This window comes from Melanostigma gelatinosum (assembly GCF_949748355.1).
Source record: "Melanostigma gelatinosum genome assembly, chromosome: 19".
NCBI classification, from domain to species: Eukaryota; Metazoa; Chordata; class Actinopteri; order Perciformes; family Zoarcidae; genus Melanostigma; species Melanostigma gelatinosum.
In genome coordinates, this window is record NC_136652.1 from 8,822,719 (window position 1) to 8,844,621 (window position 21,903).

General features: G+C 40.9%; 1 protein-coding gene across 2 annotated transcripts in view; it reads left to right on the forward strand.

The window, feature by feature from the left end:
• Positions 1 to 21,903, forward strand: part of scara5 (scavenger receptor class A, member 5 (putative)) — a 64,655-nt gene that overhangs the window by 15,999 nt on the left and 26,753 nt on the right. For both annotated transcript variants that reach the window (XM_079291098.1, XM_079291099.1), the window contains 4 exons: positions 18,166 to 18,365; positions 18,622 to 18,800; positions 18,934 to 19,060; positions 19,249 to 19,417. In XM_079291098.1, the coding sequence (XP_079147224.1) occupies positions 18,166 to 18,365; positions 18,622 to 18,800; positions 18,934 to 19,060; positions 19,249 to 19,417 (675 nt within the window). The remainder of the gene's footprint in view (positions 1 to 18,165; positions 18,366 to 18,621; positions 18,801 to 18,933; positions 19,061 to 19,248; positions 19,418 to 21,903) is intronic.

The following is a 21,903-nucleotide window of genomic DNA, read 5'->3' on the forward strand; positions in this document are numbered from 1 at the left end:
TGTGTGTGTGTGTGTGTGTGTGTGTGTGTGTGTGTGTGTGTGTGTGTGTGTGTGTGTGTGTGTGTGTGTGTGTGTGTGTGTGTGTGTGTGTGTGTGTGTGAACAAGAAAGCTTTGAAAGTGTGTCCAGGTTTACGTCTGTTACCTTCTGCCGGCTCTGGCCTCCTTGTAAAATGCCAGAAGACAACGAGCGGCTGATAGAGATAGAGAGAGAGAAGGAAAGAAGTTGAAAGAGTACAATTAAGGAGGATGGAGTTAGAAAGATAAGTGACAGACCCAGAAACAGGTTTAAGAGCTGCCTGGCTTCAGACCAGCAGGATCTTGAAGGAATTGACTGCTCTAATCCTAATTTCATTTCAAGACTCTCCTCCCCCCCCCGAGCCTCCCACTCACGGCGTAACCACACGGCTGATGCCAGTGTTCCCAAGCACAGAGATGTAGTCAAGAGTTTGGAACGGCTTCAACGGCGTCACAGAGGTATTTGGTTATTTAAGGCCTTCAGATGAGGTTGTTTTCGAAAAGCAATCAAACCGGGCTTTTCAACCGGCCTCTCTTAAATGAAATGCCGGCCATCCAAAAGCTAAGTGGCTCCAGCATAACTGCACGGGAGGCCGATTCGCCACACACACACACACACACTCGCAAGCAGCTGCCAGTTTTCCGACGTGCACACGGATGCAACCCTGTGTTATCCACATTTGCTTTTTTCTTTGAATTCTCACTTGACTTTTACCCTTTTTTCTTTTCCAGCCCTTACGTTGCCTCCTTTGGCTTTTCTCCAAACTTCATGGCTCGGCCAGCGTCTCCCGTGAATTTCATAGCTAGCAGGATCACGTTTCATCTCGGGTTGAAAACATTTGCATTCATGGCCAGATTACGTACAATATAGTAATTTCTGTGTCAGCGCATCTGATCCGCAATCTTATTTGTGGACAAGCGAAGTGGGGAGAGTGATGAATACAAACAGAGACTGAAACCAAAAGGACAGAGGAGTTCTGCTCCATTCATCATGAGGTTAAGAGCTGCCATTATTCCTACATGCTTATCTCCATGCAGATAGGACAGAGCTTTAACAGCTCTGATCAAGAGGCTCCGTGACAGCAGAGAGATTGGTCCACGGTTGTTCATTTCCCATGACAGGAGCCAGAACCCAGACTTTTATCATCTCAGAGGCGACTGCTGGAGAGGCTTTTGTCTTTGTAGTTGCTTGTTTTGGCTGACACAGCTCAAGAGGAGGACCATTACTTAATTGACATGTTTGGTCTCTTCAGCATTAACGCTGCACTAGACAACAGTGCATGCTGGCTGGTCCAAAAGGTTGGCAAGATGCAACTCTTAAAGACGTAACGTCCCAAAATAGTGTTTTCATGCATCGGTTTCCTTCTTCAAGTCCTGTTAGCTTGTTAGAGTTCCATCAAATGTAATGCTGAAGCTGTTGCCTGCGACAACTGACTCAATTTTGTTTTCTATTTTTTTTAACTTTGTTTCTCTTTTAAGTTGAGCATTTCATCTTATTGGGACACTGGGCGACTTAAGCGTCTTGAATCCCGGCGGGAAGTGCCAGAAGGCTATTTAGAGGTTCAAAGCACAGTGAATGGCAGCGTTTCAGTCCACATGTGTGCACAAGTTGTGAGTCTCTTTCTCTGTGTGTGGGAGTGATGGCGCAGAGGTTTAACTCATTTTTTGTATTTCTACCTGCAAGCAGAGAACATTTCCTGTCAGTGATCATTTCAGCTTCTGATTAATACTTTACAAATGTCCTGGACAGTGTCCGCCATAACATTAAAAGTCAGGTTAGGTTCAATTTGAAATAAAAAAGAATAGCACCAAGAATATATAAGTAAGGAAAAATTATATTTGAGAAGTTTTGGCTTGTATAAACTACAAATCTTCACACTCATCCGTGTTCACATCTTTTCAATGTTAATGCTTTATCACTGTTAACAGTCTCTGAAGCCAAAAAGCTGAGACAGAAACTTGTGTTGTAATTGTTCAAATTCTAATTTCTTCGGTTCTGGGATTAAAAGTAGGAAGCTGATCTCATTGTTCTCAGTGCGTTCAATTTGTAATGCTCAGATGATCTTTGTTCTACGGTATCTGGCTGCATTGCTGGAAACAACACCTCTTCTTGGTTGCAACTGATTGGTCCAAATCACACGTAATTTTTAAGAGATGAACTTTTCTCAACTTTTTCAAAAAGAAACCAGATGCAAAGTTTTGTCTAAAACTGCCGCTTTTCTGTTGTCTCTCCATTAAGACAAATGTCAAAAGAATCAGCGGCAGAATACAGTCCAAACTCCTTTTCAGAAATTGTGTAGATGTGTGTACTCACATCTGTGAGTACATCCAAAGTATTACAATAGATCCGTTTGCAGATAAGACACTGTAACCCATTACTGCATATAAAGAGGAGTAGATGCAAAAGATGTTGGACTGAACTACCGGTATGTTTTATATATATATATATATATATATATATATATATATATATATATATATATATATATATATATATATATATATATATATATATATCTGTAGTGTTTACACATGTGGATATATGTGTTAACATTAAAACAATCCAGAGCATGTTTTGTTATGTTGACTAAATTGTGCAGTACATCAGTAATATGTGTTCGTCCTGCACCAAAATATGCAACGGTAAATCCACTTCAAATAATCCAGCAGGTTTAAGATTGAAATAATAAAAAGTACCATGCTTGCTGCAGTGACAATTTATTACCACAATTTTATGCACAATTGCAAAATTTGGTTCATGCAAAAGGTGCATGCCCTCTATCAACAAAACAGTTTGTTGGTTCTTTTCTCTTGTAGCAGAGCAAAACCCTTCTTAGAACAGTTCTCTAGCATTGTGCTTATATGGTGCATTTAAAGATAACTCTAGAGTCTAGAACCCTCTTCTCTCTGCGACGGTCTGGGATTTTGTTCCATTGTTGTTTGGCCAGAGATTGTTACGAATACCTTGTGCTACATCTGGAGCCAGTTCTTAGAATAACAGGTTGTGTAAAACACCCAACAAACACATCTAATAGCCAGTGATTGGCCCATATATGGCCTTGCAGACACAGCTTGGGCTAATAACTGTTTGCGTATACAGGAAGCAGGGTTAACCAGGATTTACACATTTTATGTCTGTGTTGATGAGCTCGATGGAGCTCCAGTGGTATATTGCTACCTTTAATGCTATTGTAGGCCCAGTCACGTAAAATATGGAGCAATGGAATCATTTTTGTCTTGTGAGCAAAATTATTTCAGTGATCTCCGTACATTTTTCAGGTAAGGACTCAAGGATCATTTATTGTCATTATGCAACACAGGGTTGCACAAGAAAATGCAGTTGTAGGCCATTTGCAATACAAAAAGCACGGCAAACAAAACAAAACAAAAGAGGAACGTAAACAGCAGCAACAAAACACTTCTCTGGGAATGTGGCCGGCATCTTAAAATTAAGAATTCTGCATCAGGGAAATTGTCAGTTAACTTTGACTATGTTTGAGCACCGAGCATCATTGATATAAACACGGAGTCCACCTCCTCTTGATTCCTGCGCTCTCCTGCGATCCGCCCGTCAAGTGCAGCTTGATCCAGGATGCCACGATGGAACCAGATCTCTGTCAGTGAAATAGCTTGAAGCCCGAGCTGGGTTAGCTTAGCATCCATCCCAGCTCTCCTCCCTCTCCTCTTTGGGCAGTCAACTCTGATTTTGGTGGCGTTTGGTCTGGAAGGTCTGGCTGGGCGGTGGGCCGTGGGCGGTGATCGTCTCAAGGTCCGCTCCCCATAAATGAATCCGATCCCAACTCTTCCTTCTCTGATGATGATGATGAGTGTATCTCTGTCATATGCCATTAGTGCTCCAGTAATGGAGACAGAAAGACAACAAATTAAGACAAAAATGTAGTGAAATTCAGACACAAAATAAAGTCCAGATTTTTATAGGTATGGTTGAGGAAATTGGCCAGTTATATGTTTACATGGTTATTTTCCTCTTACATGCTGCGGGTCTTGAAGCGCTGCCTACATGCGTCCCTTCAACTTGTACTGTACTGTAGGTGCAGCTGAGTCATGTTTTCCAGCAAACATGCTGCTCACAGGTTTGGCACGGTTGTGTTTTTTTCCTCAGCCAGTTAACTGCTGGAAAACATGATGGGTGGGTTTGTTATGATTCTTAAAAGCCATGAAATCTATGAGCTTGAGTTTGTGTTTTTTAGTGATAGGCAACAGAAATGTTATTGCCAAGCAGAAATAGGCAGTTGGCACTGGGCCCTGAAACAACTTGGGGTTATTTTGGTCTCAGGCCTTTGTAACTGGGTCTCGCATGTGTTAGCATGATTATGTTTGTGTTTTACATCAACTTTTCCGACTACAAAGCTCTGACCCTAGCCGTTGGTTTAAGTTAAATATTCCGTTTCTGCAGCAAGTGCTCCATGGAGAGCTGTAGTCATGAGGTCACGTCCCAGCTAGCCTCTGTTCCACTATAGCCCTCGTGATAATCAGAGGAAAAATCTGGTCTGGTACCCTGGTCGTTACCGTTGGTCGGCCTAGGTTATCTGATAATGTGCTTTTACAAATCCAGTCTGTTCGCAGACTCATTGGGGCTCTGATTCATTTCAAATTGTCCACATTTAGGAGTTCAAATTTGGATAATTACTTCAGTGGTGCAGGGATGTTGTGTTTTTTTAGGCCAACCCAGGAAGTTAGCATTGCACTGGTTCCCTCGACAAAAGTCCAACGGGATTTCTCCATTGGATTTTGGATTATTGCAGATAGCTGTTTATGATACTACATATCTTATTCCGCAAAATAATCTTCACATGCCTTAATACAATGGTGTTTGTTGGTGCTAAAGACTGCACACTTTCACACTTGAGAAATAAGATTGCAACGCTAACTTGAACCTCAGTTTTTGCTGAAGAGGATACTTACTCTGCCATTACAAACATCCAGCTATTGAGATCTGTGGGACACTGGCGGGACAGAGGACGTCAACAAAACCACAACCTTTAGATTACTTTGAGGTTGCTCAAGAAAGCGCACACACTCTTTCACAACACGTCTTTAATGTAGACCAGATGTGTTTGGCTAAGTTTGTCCTCAGAAGAACGTTCAGAGGGTAAATCCGACACCACGAAGTGCCACTCCTATCGGTTTTAAAGGGGAACTTTAAAGGTCTTAAACCACACCTCTGTGAAAATGAACATGTTTGCCGCTGAAGACGAGGTGTTTCTGATCTCGGTCTGTTTGTGTTCGTCGCGGGTGAGAAATTCCTTCCTCATAGAGGAGAGTAAATCCTCCATCACAGACCAAGAGCATGCGCCAGAAGAGACACTTTTTCTTTTTCATGTCTATATACACGCAGAGACACATGAACCCTCATACATGTGTTGAGAAGTGCAAGCATGAACGCAAATAAAAACACACATGCACACAAAAGTATTATTCTGAGACACACAAGCATGAAAACACAAACACACAATGATTTGTGCATAAAACACAAAACATTTGATTATACACACAATCGTCGCAAACCTGGACACAAACAGCCTATCAGCATACTGACATGATCACAACACACAAAGCATAAAAAGACACACAAATTCCTGCCAACACAAGAGCACATGCACTTTTATATATGCACACAGACGCACATATACTCAGAGATGTGCACAACCACAAACCACATTCATCAGTGGTGCAGCACACACACACACACACACACACACATATGTACTGTACCGTCCTAGGGCCCCTAAATTGACTCTAAGAACATAAAGCCATTTCTAATGAGTTTCTGTACTGTGGTCGTCAACCTTTCTGAAGAAAAGAGTCTGGAGAGGATCCAGCGTTCCCAGTAGGTGTCCCATCATAAGAGGAAGACACACACACACACACACACACACACACAGAAACATACAGAGAAAAGTCAGTCCTTCATTCTTCAACAAGAGGGTTCCTAAAAAGTCAGGGGACAGCCTCATTGAAGCAGTCAAAGTCAAGCGCAAGCCATTAACATGTCAAGACTAATTGGACCTCCCTCTCTCTCTCTCTCTCTCTCTCTCTCTCTCTCTCTCTCTCTCTCTCTTTCTCTCTCTGGTGCCTGTCTCTGTGTCTTCTCAGTGCAGGGAAGTGCTAGCATGGCATTAGACTCCTACACTTGTGTTATACACTGTAGATATAATACTATATAACATAAATGTATACGATGTTATTTTAGTCATTCCTTGGGTACGCAACAGCTTAAAGAGGTTGTTATTGTAAACCCTGAGATTTGGCACCCAGCCTCATTTACTATAAGAATCTCCAGTCCTGCTTATGTGAACTGAATTTCTAAAATTAAAAAGGAACAAAGAGTTGTTTAACTGACATATGCTGATATGGGTCACAGGTAATGTTGGTACTTAGTTCTACTTGATTTTCATATGTATCCCCGTAGCTTGAATTCTTGCAGTTTGCACTTGACCACTGTTCTCCTTTGTAATAAAGATCTATTCTAATGCAACACCGTATCATACCCAGCTGACACCCTTGCTTTGAAAAGCTGTAAACATGCAGAGCAACACACATTCAGCTCAGCTTCAAGCCAAATAAGTTGATGAGGTGCAATAAAGTGGAACACTGCAGTGTGTAAATAACTCAAATAAAAGCAGCAAGCCTCAGTGATGCAGCTCTCCATTAACAGCTGTACAGTGATTTATTTTTTGAATCTGGTGGAGAGGGGGGGTTTTAAGCTTCAGGGTTATCAAGAGCATGATAGCAGGCGCCTAAATTAGTGTTTTTTGTTTTATTAGCAGACTTATTAAGTAACAACAGATTCCAAAGACTGAGCTCAAGTCTGTTAAACACACATGTCTAGTGCTGTCCAACTGTGTTGGGTGGGGCGACCACTTGAAACCGAGGAATTGAACAGTTGATAGAAATGTGAGGAAAACAATGAAGAATCAGTGTTTGTAAAGTCATAACCTGCTACGTTTCATGCTGTTCAGTGTAGCCGCATGATACAGTTTGACAAAATAGTGATCACGGTACCTTGAAATGTAAAATAAAAAATCTTGTTTTTAGTTACTATTGATTTTTAATTACCTACATTTGTATTTTGCATGTTAAGACGAGAGTATTTCAACCGTTATGTTTGTTTCTTGTGTCACCGTGTCAAATAAACCCTCAACTGCTTTGTTTGTATACTTGTTACAGTTATATGTACTTTGTGGTGGCTGTAAAGCAGTTTAGTTAGGTGATAAGACTCTGCAGCAGACGATCTAGCGCTTCTCCCAGTAGGGAAGTAAACAAGTCAGGGAGGAGACGATACGTTTAAAGTATTCTGTAAGTCAGAAGACCTAAACTTTAATTGCAGATATTTTCTCATACAGTTTATCATTATTTGGGGATATTTACTGATAGGTAAGCATTTTGTGTTTACTAAGATTACTGATCTCTCACAGCATAGATAACCTTAATAACTTAACATTTATAATTTGCAGTGTCTGTACAGGTTTTAAAAGACCATTGAGTCAATCAATTAAGGAAGCTGGTTCAAATCCTGTGTTTTCATTTTTGGTGTCAGATCTTTGTTTTATTAATAGTAAATTGTACTTGGAAATCAATCGGTATAAGAAATAAAATTAAGAAATGATCGTGATAATATGCAGTAAATAGTATGCGTTTATAGCATTTATTAATCTAAAGGCAGGTAAGAGGGACTTAGAACTTTGGTTTGAAAGATGAAAGTCAGTTGACCCATTCATTTAAATCCCTGCAACGTCACCCCAGGAAACACACAGACACCCCGACAAGAGGCAGAAAACAGGTTCTATTGTACACACACACACACACACACACACACACACACACACACACACACACACACACACACACACACACTCATTCAGCTTCTCACAGCAAGAGCCTCACTTTGATGTCTGCCACATCAGACAGGGTCCACACTTAGAAATCAAACAAAAGCCCCACCGCCGCCACCGCTGTCACTTCATTTGGACATTCCTGCAGCTGAGTTACACACACAACCTCTCCCAGAGATATGCTTCAACGTGACTGCAGTAGTGAAGAGACATTGTTATTTAACCCTCCATAAAATGACAAAAGAAGCAAAAAGATTACTCTTCTTCCTCCACAACATCTGCCTCATTGAATTTGCAGTTTAAACATTTCGGCCATTTTTTACAAACTAAAATCCAACAGCTCTGTTTGGAAATGATATTTACATTACATCTGTTGTATTTCTGTGGTTCAACGGTGATGTTTACTGTATGTAGCCACGGCTGCAGAACCGGGCGATGACTGAGCATTAACCCATGACAGCAGTTATGTATGAGTGTATGAGCCTCTCTACATGAACCCGTGCCAAACATGTGGTCTGTGTGATTATGGCACGAGTCCCAGAGAATCACAACAAAATAGCTTTAATCAGTTTTCTTCAGATGGAGCCATATTGCAGAGAATAACTTCAAACATTAATGCATCACTGTCAAATGAACTGTAATACGTGTTTATATTAGCTGAAAACCAAAGAGATCATATTCACAATGACAGATTGTATGTGACACCAGTGGCTTACCATGGCCACATTGCCCATAAAACCTGTCTTCGCCCTCCGCCCCTTCGGTGCCTTTTTCTTGACTGAAGAGGTTGGCAAGTTAGTTTTTCATTGGCCTTCTGCTCATTCCACCATCTACAGAACCAACAGCTCAAACTCAAAAGGTCAGGACATGGGTTAGGCAAAATATTTTTGCTTTTCCCTTATTAATAAATGTAAAATAGCAGCAAATATCTGGTGCATAGTGGAGCTTTTATCAGCCGATGAGCGAGATGTTTTTCTTCAGAAGTTGGTGGGTACGAGCAAACAGAGCTAACAGAGGGAGAACATTAGATTTACGTTCATCAGAAAAGAAACACGACTCCAAATGAATGATAATATTGCTCCATGTCTGCCGGATGTGGAAATTAGAATCTGTTTTATAACATGATCACCGTATCAACTTAAATATGTCAGTGTTGACTTTACAACCCCTAAGTGGCCAAAAAAAGTTTGAATCACTTCCAATGTTTTGTATGGAAAAGTATTGTGCAATAACGTCACGCATGCAAATCAGCCGATGACGTTAACTATCCACTTAATGAGAACTATTCCAGCAGACTTAAATTTCATTGAAGACAATACATATATTAATGTTGACTTTTAGTGGAATCATGATGACTAATGATTCCGAGCAAAATGTAATTAAAAACGAACCAAATTAGTCATTTAGGTTTTTGTGATCGATTTGAGCCATAGAGCCCATTCTTTGTTTTTCTTATTTCTGTTCTTCCTTTGCTGTATCACAGTCTTATTTACTGCAGCGTTAATCCAATTCATTCCTCATCTCACACACATTTGTTCTTTAGACCAGTTGATGGTAATTGAGCTGAACTCCGGATATGAATCTGGCCTTTTGCAGCCGTCCATTTAAAGCGACATAATAGCTGCATGCCTTTTGATGTGATCTCAAGGAAAGCAGGTTGTTGCCTGTCGGATTTCAAAGATCCTGTAATTTCATTCCCATTCACTGCTGGAGGACTTTCAGGTCTGCAGTTCACAAAAAGACTCTTTCTTCTTTATTTCCTTCCCTCCTTGCCGCTGGCATCCCCTCAAAGTGAAGTGGGATGTTGGTCGGATTCTGTCTGGTTGAAGGTGACTGGTATCGCTGTGTGTCACTCACACTTACACGCAAACGCATGAAAACACGGACAGATGTGTCCATGTCTGACTTTCTTATTTATTATCATTTTTAGAGGGATATTAAAAATGGTTGCCAAAAAAAGAGATGTTGTATGTCCATTACAAACAGAACTTGCATAGATAGAGCATTGGTAGCAGACACATATGCTAAATTGGATATTTTTGACCAGCTGTTTTAATATTTCTCCAGGTTGCTATTTTTCTCCTCCTCCTTCCAGGTCAGATCACATTCAGCTCTGGCTGGTTAGTTAAGAAACCTGCACTAAATTGGATTTGTGTTTTAGAGTTACATTACATAGTCTGCGAATGTTTTATTTTACATACAGCGACAAGTAAAGTTGTTCAAGGCCAGGTATAACATTCATGGACGAATATGCAATCCACAATACCTGTTCTGTGCCAGCGATCACTGCCAATACAGGAAGTCGTTTATGTAGCAAAGCTAAAAGTAGGGGTGTAGCCTTGCTGCGCCCAACTCATGTCCACGCTAGCAATAGCATGTGACATGTCCAAATTGTATTTCAGATACAACCAAGCACAAGTTCCCAGCCCCTAAGGCCCTAACTTCCTGCTTTGTTCGGAAGGGTCATTCCAGGCACTCCATAAACCAGACCCAACTCACAAGAATGTTTGCTCTGGCTCTTTGAATGTTTCTGTGTTTGGATTGGATAACTGGAAGATCACGGCATGTTTGCAGGAGCTTTATTCCCACAAGATGTTCTGGTTAAAGTCAAGTCAAAAACTCTATTGAACTTGCTTATCCTTTGAGATAAATGTCTGCCTGGAGGTCAATATCAGAGGAAGAGGAGGCTCTGAAGGTGTCTCACAAATCTATTAGCCAAGTCTGACTCTTTCATGGAGGTCCACTGATGAAAGACCTTGGTGCAAGTAATGGGTTTTGCTCATTTATGCTTCTCCATTGCGGTGTTTTCAGGGGTTTAACCACAAATTGTACAGCGTAGGGGTTAATTTGTAGTTGAGCATTCTAGATGATGGATAAACGGACACATATAATCAAAGTAATCGTGTGTACGTTCCTTCATTCATTTTGTGAGCCACGGTTGTGGTGAGGTCAAGGTTTGGACTGAAAACATTTCAAGATCACAAAATACAAAATAAGAAGAATAGCAATTTTTCAAACATTTCATCTCTTCTGTGTTGTCAAACACGACAAGAAGCTCTAACTGAACAGTCAAAGTTAGTGTGGTCTCTAACAAGCACTGACATTTTTCAGGAGGTCCTCGAAAAGTCTGATTTGTGTCCGATTCTACAATGCAACAATCAAGTCCGACGTGTTTTGTCATTCAAGAGATTTCTTCTTCGCTAACGGTACAATGGACTCTGAAACAAAGAAACAACATTTACATACTTGGCCATGCTGTATGTGCAGAGTATGCATTGACAGTCTGTTTGAGGAGGGTGCAAACATGAGTAGAGACAATTTTGTCTGTTTTTAATGGTCGTTTTTAGCTGAATGTTTTCAGCCACAAAGAAAATGGGCTCTGTATACTGAAACTTCATAAAACAAAGTTATGCAAATAAAAGTAATCGTTCAATTTACACAGCTAGTTTTTTTTGTTCTGTTAAAAAAAAAAGGTTTTTACAGTCATAATATTGCATGTTCCACACATGTGCAGTGCTGGACCCTCACAGACATGAATAGATGCTTCGATTTAAGTCATCCAAACCCAGCAGCTATTTGAACTGTACCCCTCCAGTTTTCTGTGGAGGGATTCTTCTTGTAGTTTGGGATAAATTTGCAATCATTGCTGATGTAGGCGTCTCTAGCCAACTTTATTACAGTCTATATCAGTCTGTACAAAAAACCCTGACTTGACACTTCTGTTCGTAATGGCCAGCTCCCTTTAAAGCCAAATGATGCTGCTTCCTGTACTTGGCAACACACACGCAGGTAAACACATGCTTCTATTAGGTAGCTTTATTAAAAAGCCTGTGAGAGCTGAAAAGGGAGATTAGTAACCATGGGTGCAGGGCCTGGCGGCAGAGAACTGCAGGACATTTGAGTTGTACAACATTTTTTTAAACGACACAGGGATCACAAAAGACTTGTAATTGAAAGGGACAGACCGGGTTAAGAGGGCAGTTATTTACACACACACAAACAATCCATACACATCTCCTTTCCTTTCTGAAACCAATAAGGAACCAGTGAGAACATGTACAGATCCCAACAACATTCACACCGATGATGAATGACCTAGTAATCATACGAGATTAAAAGAAACCTTGATGATCCCATCAAAGAAACACAGGATGAATATTAAGCATATGGTGTTTATGAGGCATAACACGATAGGAAATGAACACAAGAGAATGTCAACTTAAAGACATACCGTCAACACAGAGATATAAGCTTGTAAAGTAAGTAACAAAGGCATTGTAATGTTAGGGCACCAGACTTGCTGGAAAATTGTTAAAGACAGTGTACATGAATCTATAAATATGTAACAATTATAAAGAAACCAAAAACATTGAACCAAAACCCTCCAATCAGAAAACCAAAGACCTAGAAACAGAAAACAAAATTGTTCAATTAACAACTTCTAGAAATATATTGCGAAGAACAAATACATTTTTGTATCTGTTGGCTTTTCTTTCAGATAACTTTAAAGTGGACATAGATGTATTGTGTGATACGTGTGTGTATTGTGTTTGACATCAAAGAAATGCGGATTCCGGGGAGAGGAAATATTTCATGGATACTCTTTTATCTGCTGCCTGATAAATGAAGGCACCATGTTGTCCTTGGTTATGCCCACAGAGGAATGCAGCTCTGATAGACTTCCCTCTGTCTACTCTGTCTGCCCTTACCATGACACTGTCCAGCCTTTTCTGTTTGAGTGTGTGTGTGTGTGTGTGTGTGTGTGTGCCGGGCTCAAACAACACAATATGCGGTCACTGTGTCAGTGTGTGTGTGTGTGTGTGTGTGTGTGTGGGCATGTTTTACACGTGTTGTGGGGACAATAATCTGTTTACACAGTCAGATTGTGCAGGCTCGCCTTCCTTACGGGGACAAAATGCACTCATAGTATTCATTTACAAGTATTACATTTTAGGATGAGGACTTGGTTTAAGGTGAGGGCAAGATTAGGTTCAGGTTGGAGTAAGGGTTAACATTCGGCTGGTAGCGGTTATGGTTAGAGTGAGTCTCCAGGAAATGATTGTATGTCAATGTAATGTCCCGAAAAGTCATCAAAAACATGATTGTGTGTGTGTGACTTTGCAGGGACCATGACTCGGTACGTTATGAGGACTCGCCTGCATTGTGGTGACCAATATGTGCCGGAATCTTAGTTATTTGTTTGGGGGTTAGACTTGGCTTTATATCAGATTTGGGTTGAGGTTCATATTAAATGCACTGTAAAGAAGCTAACAAATTAAGACTAAGTCGAGGGAAAGTCCTCACAAGTATAGCAAGATATGTTTTGTGTATGTGCGAAAGAAAGAGCTACAGAGAGAACATCCGACAGAAAGAGTCTTTGTGCAATAAATAGACAGCCATGCAGATCCCATCTTTCGAAGGTTACATGAACTGCACATGAAAATATAAACAAGAAACAGAACAACATTTACACCATGATCTTGTGTCTAACTTTAACCAAGTCATTTTTTTGCCGAAACATAACTTATTGTTTCACATTGGGACATTGTGCGTGTCTGGAAGTGTGATATGATGGCGATGAAACATATTTATGAAACGTATTTTCGGTTCAGAGTCCGCAGCACTCAACATATCTCGTGGTTTGCAGGAAAGTTCAATGCCAACATTCACAGTTTGGTATACGCATTTACGTACTTCAGTATGAGTTCACTCACTGTAGTATATTGGTCATTTAAAATGATTCATATCTATCAAGTAAGTGATTACCCTTTTGGCCAGCTTTTGTACTTTAGGTAATGTTTTGATTGATTACTGAAAGTGCGAATCATGTTGAATGCAGATAAAGCACTGCCACTAATATGAATCCACTGCATAGAAGACCATGTGAGGACTGAACAAACTGTTCTGAATTAATTTCAGCACACACTGAAGTCCAGCTGTCGTGCTGGACCGCTCTCCGAACATTTAGTTCTACTCCACAGATGAATCCAAAGACCATGAAGCTGTGAATTTGGGACTAATCTGTTTTGAGTATTGCTGCCATCCATACCCACCCGTGTGTGTGTGTGTGAAATAAAGAGGAAAGACTAGGTCAATGGAAAAAACAATGACTTGAGATGACTTTCCCATCCTCCAGAGCTGAGCTGAGAGGTTTGAAATGGATTTGTCAGACATGTGTATCTTCTTTCAGCCAATTTCTCACCATCTTCGCCTGAAGTCATACAACACCCGCTCATCTCTCCTGTAACTCAACAGCAGTCTGACATTATGAGGGTCGATGACTGAAAGAGAAGTACAATTGCAGCAATCTGGGTTCAATGTCTTTTCATACTGTTTTTTTATATATAAATTCATGTATGTTTGTTTTTACTCGTGATTTCAAGAGGTATTCTGGATAAAACTATACATTTTAACCACCTGCAGTTTGATTTACAGTTCAAGACCGTTACCTGCTTCTCGAAACATTTATATTTAATCAATGTCCACTTTGGTCATTTAAACTTTGTTGAATGGGTAAAAATATCCTTACACTTGTCCGAAAATGACAATTGCTCCGTATCATTATTACTGCTTTTGGAATAATAGAATGAATGGAAAAGCCTTAAATCTCCATTCTGTTCCCTGACAGTGACCTCTGTGGTCTGGTTGATTGTACATGCAGAGCTCTCCATGTTAACAAAGCTGCAGTTCAACAGACATCAACTAGTGGAGAGTGATTTCTGATGCTGATTGATAATTCCTTTGGGTGGTGTAACCAGAGGAAGCAAAGTGAGACATGCGGAGGAAAATCTGTTCAAATGCGTTCTGGCAACCAAGTATGATAATAAGTTTACATGTCTTCACTCTAATACTCCACAGTAGTCCTGAACTGTGAGAGCCCACAACCCACAAGCAGTCTGTGGTTAATAAATGTAATTCTGCACCTTCAATTAGAAAAACCACATTGTTCAGTTCCCCTGACAAATTTCAGAAAATTTGGAAACCATTCTTGGATTACGTTAACACTGAGCTCTGTGCCGCTGCTGCACCTGTAACATTCAAAGCATCCTAACAAGATTATCAAACAGAAATTCATTCACGTATGTTTTGTCGCTTTTCTGGAAAATTTTCCAAAGTGTCAACATTTCATAAAGTTAAAAAAAAAACAGATTTTATGCTGACCACGGTAGATGTTCTGTACATTAAGAAAGAGTTTCAGAAACCCAAAGTGATGCTGTCGCCTTCACTTCTCCTCATCCTCGTCCTTCTCGTTTTCATCCTTCTTCGTTCTGGCCTTCTCATGCCGGGCTCAAACAACACAATATTCGGTCACTGTGTCAGATTAGACGATTGTAGAGTCATAAATTCTTGGTGTGACTCGGAAAGACATGACAAAGTTTACCATCCGGAAGGAAGTGCTAGAAACTGACTTCTAGGAACAAGAATTAAACATCAATTGCAGTGTGTATGATGCTGGCTGTCTAGTGTTGGGAATCTTTTTTTTTTAAACGAAATAAAAACTGAGATATTTCCTCTGTTGCAAATTCCTCCTCACAGCATCAACAACATAATTCCCTTTTTGCTCCGCCATGTTTGCGATTGTACCAGGAAGAGCGCTCTGTGCTCCTATTGGTCAAAGTCGTGGACACGAGGGAACAATTCGCAAAAAAAACAAACATGCTAGTCTTTCTGTCGGGACATTTTGTGGTGTCCCAGGTGTAAGGCAAGGCAAGGCAAGGCAAGGCAAGTTTATTTCTTTGGCACATTTCAACAACAAGGTAATTCAAAGTGCTTCACATAAAACTATTAAAAGCATCAAAACATAAGGCAAAAGAAAAGGAGATTTAAAAACAATTAAAAAAACATTGTAAGAAATGTTACGCAGTAGTAAAATGCAGAAATGCAGGAAATTGATTAATATATTAATTGAATGTGGTTCAATTAAAGGCAGCAGCAAACAGAAAAGTCTTCAATCTTGATTTAAAGGAGCTGAGGGTCTCAGCAGACCTGCAGCATTCTGGGACTTTGTTCCAGATATGTGGAGCAGAAAAACTGAACGCTGCTTCTCCATGTTTAGTTCTGACTCTGGGAACAGAAAGTAGACCGGTCCCAGACGACCTGAGGGGTACAGTGTACTACACGGGATACACACAATCGAATGTCGTCATGACGCCCATTGTTGTACCTGATCCGTTCGAGACACCCTATGTCTGCAGGTTGGGCTATAAAATTGGGCTGATGAAGTCTGAACTGGGCATAAGGATTTGCCTTATTACACACACTTGCAGTAATTGTGAGTAGTGAAGTGCCTGCTTGTACGATGTATTTCAGGTAACTGCCGCAGTGCCCAAGTGCCTTTAGGACTGCAAGCATGAGGAGGTTCATTGTGCTTGGTTATTAACGAGGCCCTGCAAATATATAACGTAATCAAGCTCAGATGGTTTGACAGTTTTACTCAATTTCCACAAAAGGAACGAAAAGGTAGGATCAACCATACAGCACTACGGTCTCAATCAAGTGACTGAGAGAAATGTACATTCAGTAGCTGAGAGGAGTGAAACAATAAAACGTTATTTCGACTAAGATTGGTCGACCATATGTTCTTCTTTTCTTCATTCTGAAGCACCAGTACTGCTGAGAAACTCCATGCCAGGTTCTGGTTGATCTATAATTTGTGCGTTTTCACCAATGCTGACAGACCATCATTTAGCAATTAAGCACTCTGTGTAGTGGAGAGATTTGGGCTTAATTAGTCATTAGGAATAAACATAACACACGTAATGAGCGGGGAATTGAGATGGTTTGTTTGCAGCACTGTGGCTTTGCAGCAATTTTCTTCGCTCTGAGGTCATGCACACGTTTCTTGGTCTTGATACTAGCGCATAAAGCCACACACAAACTTTGATATGGTATGTGATATGGGACTGTTAGGGGCATAACCGTGTCGAAGAGCATGTAGCATGTGGGACGGGAATTCTCTGCTTCCCCTCATTTCCCGAGTTATTCCCTTTTTTCTCCATTGGAGGAATTTTGCACACATCGGTCGCCGCTATCCCGCAGATAGAATGCCGTCATGGCGTAACGCTGAGGATCTGGTTTCAAAATATCTCCCAGGCTATCGAGCCGTTACCATGCAACTTGCTCTCAACATAACATGAAACCGAGGAGCTTTTTCTTATTAGGCACGGTGGAGAACAGAGGAAAAGAAGAAGTGGCCTTTATGCAACAGCCAAAAACAAGACAGGAAAGCTTCATCAGTTATATGTTGACTGTTGGCAAATGTGATGTAACAGCTAAATACACACGTGTGTAATTCAGATGATGTTGTCCCCAAACTCTCATGTTGTCCCTCTTCCTTCATAATTCTGTTTCTTTCAGATTTGTGTTTACAATTTGTCATCAAAAAGTTCCTCTAATTGAATGTATATTTAAGGTCAAATGATGTTATTACACGTTATAACAAATAGATGATGAGACAAAAAATGAAATGCAATTCTTTGTCATTTTAATGGATAGGCAAGGTCAACAAATAAATTAGGACTCAGACCCTTTACTTAAGTAAAAGTAGCAGTACTACAATGTAAAAATACTGCAGTACAAGTAAAGGTTTGTTCTGGTTGGGCCTCCTCCAAAGGGTTCAAAAGATACATTTTGTATGCTTTAATCCTCACTTTTATGAAATAATAAACAATATTTAATCTTCAACAATGTGTTGTATTTAACAAGCTCATCATATCTTGTCGAAAGTAACTAGGAAGTATAGTTGTCAGACAAATTTAGTAGAGTAAAATGTACAATATTTCCCTATGGAGTATAAACAGGTGTAAAAGTACCTAAAAATTGTACTTAAGTAGTTCTCGAGTAAAATGCGCTTATCGTAGTTACTTTCCATCATTAGGAATCTATACGTCATATCTATAAAACACTCTGGGCTAATGCTGCTCTCCCTCCTGCAAGTATTGGACGAACATCAACACGAAGAGGCCAACTTAAACATCGATCAAAATGAAGACTGAATTTCCACAATATCCCGTCGGTAAACACAGAGAACCTCACAGTGAGCCATCTCTGGAAAATACTTTTGAAGTCATCAAAATATTGAGGTCATAATTTAACAAAACAATACATTTAGCAAGAATAGATAATCAAAATTAGATCAAGCGACTTAGTCAACATCTGCTCTGCATTTAAGTGCTGGCTGGGTCTAAGCTGACAGTAGTGGTTGATATGAAATGATACTCGTTTTTGGGACTGAGGGATCATTGAATCAACACCAAAAACAAACCTCTCACTCTCTTTTCTTTCTCTCCCCAGTCTCTCGTTCCCAGGTGTCTTCTAAGCGGCAGGAGGTGCTGATGGAGAACGTGACCCGGATGTCTGAGCGCTCTCGGCTCCTCCAGCCGACCCTGGGCGAGACGTCCACTCAGGCCGACCTGCTGGAGAACATCTGGAAACTGGAGAATCTCTTCCAGAACCACAGCGACTGGCTGCAGAGGCTGGAGATCCTCATGAAGGTACGACAGAAGACTGTCAAAAAGCAAAACAAGAGCTTCTACAAAGCAGGGTTTTACACCTGGGAAGTGTTCCAGGACATGAATATAGTTTGATGATGACGGAGTATTCAGTGACTGTAAAGGAGATACGGCTAGAGTTTTAGATTAATACTCAACAATCAGTGTTTTTCACTGGGATTTTGAAGTGCGTATCTTTATAAGTGACACTTTTGATGATTTACTTTAGTTTAATAGTTTTAAGTTATTTCACCCACAGAGCCTGGAGGTGGAGCTGAGGAGCAGCCAGGCTCACTCCCTTCAGTCAGAGGGCTACCTGGTGCAGCTGGACGACAGGTTGTCCTCCCTCAGCAGCTCCACCGGCAGGAACCTGACGGGCTTGAGTGCGGAGGTGTCCCGAGCCTCCACCTGGCTCCAGGACCAGGACCTCCTGTTCAGGTACACGTTTATTTTACAGTAAAAATCCTCATTTCCAAATCATGGCAGTGTAATTCCATCACAACAGAGACTCTGTAAAATATAATAAATTGAATTAGAGGAATAAAGTTCCATTTGTTTCTGTATCTGTCAGGGAAGCCTCAGGACAGGTGAGCAGGCTGAGAGAGAAACTGGACGAGGTCAATTGGACGGTGGGAGCTGTCAATCACACCTTCAGCAACGACATCAGTATTCACCGCCTGAAGATACAAGACTTGCAGGTTCATCACAGTTTTCTCAAAAATGTCCTATAAATTTAACGTGACGACATTTTGAAAGCTCAAAGTCAACGTTCATAAAATACACGACTGGCATAATACGACGTATCTAACTAGGAAATCTGACTGCAGCAAAGTGTGGAACTACTGCAGCTGTTACCGATCCCTCTGCCTGTACTCCTGCTGCTCAGATCCAGATCAGCAACATTACAGAGGACACCAGCAGTTTATGGGTGACCCACGTCCACACGGAGGCTCAGCTGAGGAACGAGATGGAAATCCTCAACACAATCACAGAGGACCTCCGCCTGAAGGACTGGGAGCACTCCCTGACCCTCAAGAACATCACCATATTTGAAGGTCAGCAAAGAAACATTTTCAGATTGCTGCCCTGAATGCAAACGAGCCCCTTTTTAAAACTCGTGTTGAACCAAGAAAGGGGACCAAAGGGGACAATTCAATTCTTCATTTTGGCCCGAGAGAGACACCAGAAAGGCACTTGAGAAGTCCAAGTGCCCCTGTCATTGGCCCGAATGTTCCCCCAATGTGCATTTGTGGTTAGCTTTAGCACTCCTGTCCAGTAAGCTCTAATTATGTGATGTGCAGGTGGCAAAATGTCGAAGTTTGAACTGGGCTAAATTGCTTTGAGAAAAGAAGCCTGATCATGACAAAAAGAGACTTCATGGATAACATGCATGTGTGCAAAATACCAGCGTTAAGGACACAGAATCTTTCATTTAAGTTAGTGAAATATACAAAACAAGACATCTACACAGATTTGTTTGCAACTTTACACGAGTAGGAATACATGACAACTTGAGAATTTAAAACTCTTACTGTTATGAATCCCTCTAGAATCCCTTTGCGCTCCAAAAGGATTGTTTACACTCGTGGGTCTGAGCCAATGGGTGTTTGCATCGTGATTGGATGCAAGTGACCGTAGCATGCTAACATGATTTTGCACCGTGGGATTACCACCCCGGGGTATTGAGCAACTCTGAATGTTCTCCCTCAAATCTCTCCAGACGTGATTAGTCCCGACGCGGTACGACTCTAGCTGCCAGGGCACAAAATGACTTCCCCGGTTTGTTAAAATCAGAATAGGTATGCTGTGACGTAATGCTGGCAGGGGACGCGGCCCGAGCTGATTGATGGCAACTCAAACCGAACAAGACCCCCGAACTCGCGTCTGCTTCACATGTGGGTGGGATGCCGTTTCTCCTGGGCCTGGAAACAATTGTGGGATAAATTTAGACTCGACTACGGCCAGATTGAAAACTCAACCACTCAGCTCTGTCATTAGTTTTAGCTCCGCAGCCCATTTGTTTGTTGTTAGCTTGCAGGTACCTTAGCCAAGAAATGTTTTACATTTCAATGTTTATACTCCTCTGTTGTGTTCCCTTACCGTGCCTCCTTTTCTCCGTCCTCTTCTCCCTTTTCTTCTTGTTCAGTTCATCTGCCTTTAATTCCTCTGTGACTCACGCGGGGATGTTCTTGCCATACATGTTGTATTGATGATAAAGACACATGAGAAGCTGTTTTAAAATGTTTCCTGGAGTCATTTACCTCTCCAGGTGGTAAATGAGTGTACGACATGGTATCTTTCACAGTAACATGCGCCCACTAAGAGAAAATGTATCAGGCGATTTTGATTACAACTTAAATATCGTATTGTATCATATTGTATGGGGTTATCCTCAATTAGTGTCTTATCAGTGACTTAACATTTGGATTTTCAAAGGTCAATGCCAGTATTTTGGGGATTTGTGTTGTGGGTCAAATAGTCTTTACTTCTCAAAACAGGTTTCGGGAGTCAGGGGATCCGTCAGAATATCAGGCAAACAATTCAGGCAAGGATGAGGCAAAAAAAACGAGGTTAAGAAAAACAGGCAGAGATCACAAAAAACAGGAACATGAACGCAAGGAAATCGCTGGAACGCTTGGCACAGAGGACTGTGGCGGACCGGCACAGAGAAAGAGGAACACAGGGATTAAATACACTGGGGAGGCCTGCGTGGGTAATTAGACACAGGTGGATCCAACCGGGGGCAGATAAACATGGCTGTAAACTTGCATTCAAAGTACTTGAAAAGAAATTGCAAATGCATTGAACACATTTGTTAGACCTCAAGGATACACACAGTACAGTTTCACAACTATCTTTAAATTTGGTGTGTGTGTGTCTGTGTGTGTGTGTGTGTGCGTGTGTGTGTGCGTGTGTGTGTGTGTGTGTGTGCGTGCGTTCCGTCTATTTGTATTTGGAGATATTTGCTGACGTTTATGAATAGGCCCACAAGCTGTTATGTAAAGACACCAACAAGAAATGGGTCCTTTGTTAGTTCCTTTTTGATCTTTTGCTCCAGTGGTGAGGATAAAACTCTCGCATTGCCAACAATAATAAGAAAATCTTTTGGACTACAGTGCGTTAGCTAGAGTTAATCAAAACAGTAAAAGACAGATAAACAGATGTGAATGGAACTTGCAATGAAGCTCAGTAAAACTGAGGGGAGCTACAATTCAGGTGATGATTCTCTGTGTTCGTTACTATAAGCGACCCCTTTCACATTGAAACTATAACAACACACTAGTATAATAAAACATATCTATTATAGCTGCTTTAAACTTCCAAACCTCTACTTTGGCTGTTACTTATGTAGCCCAGTTCCCAGGGGGCTTTAAGTTTATTGTTATGGTGACTTATATTTGAGAACAAATGTATCACATGAGACTACTCAGAGTTACATAATTACTGGATAGGTCTTTTCTCTCACGCTAATTCACAGTTGTTTCTCCAAGTTTTGCCATAAGATGACACAACTTCACACATAAGTGTTGTTGAAATCCAG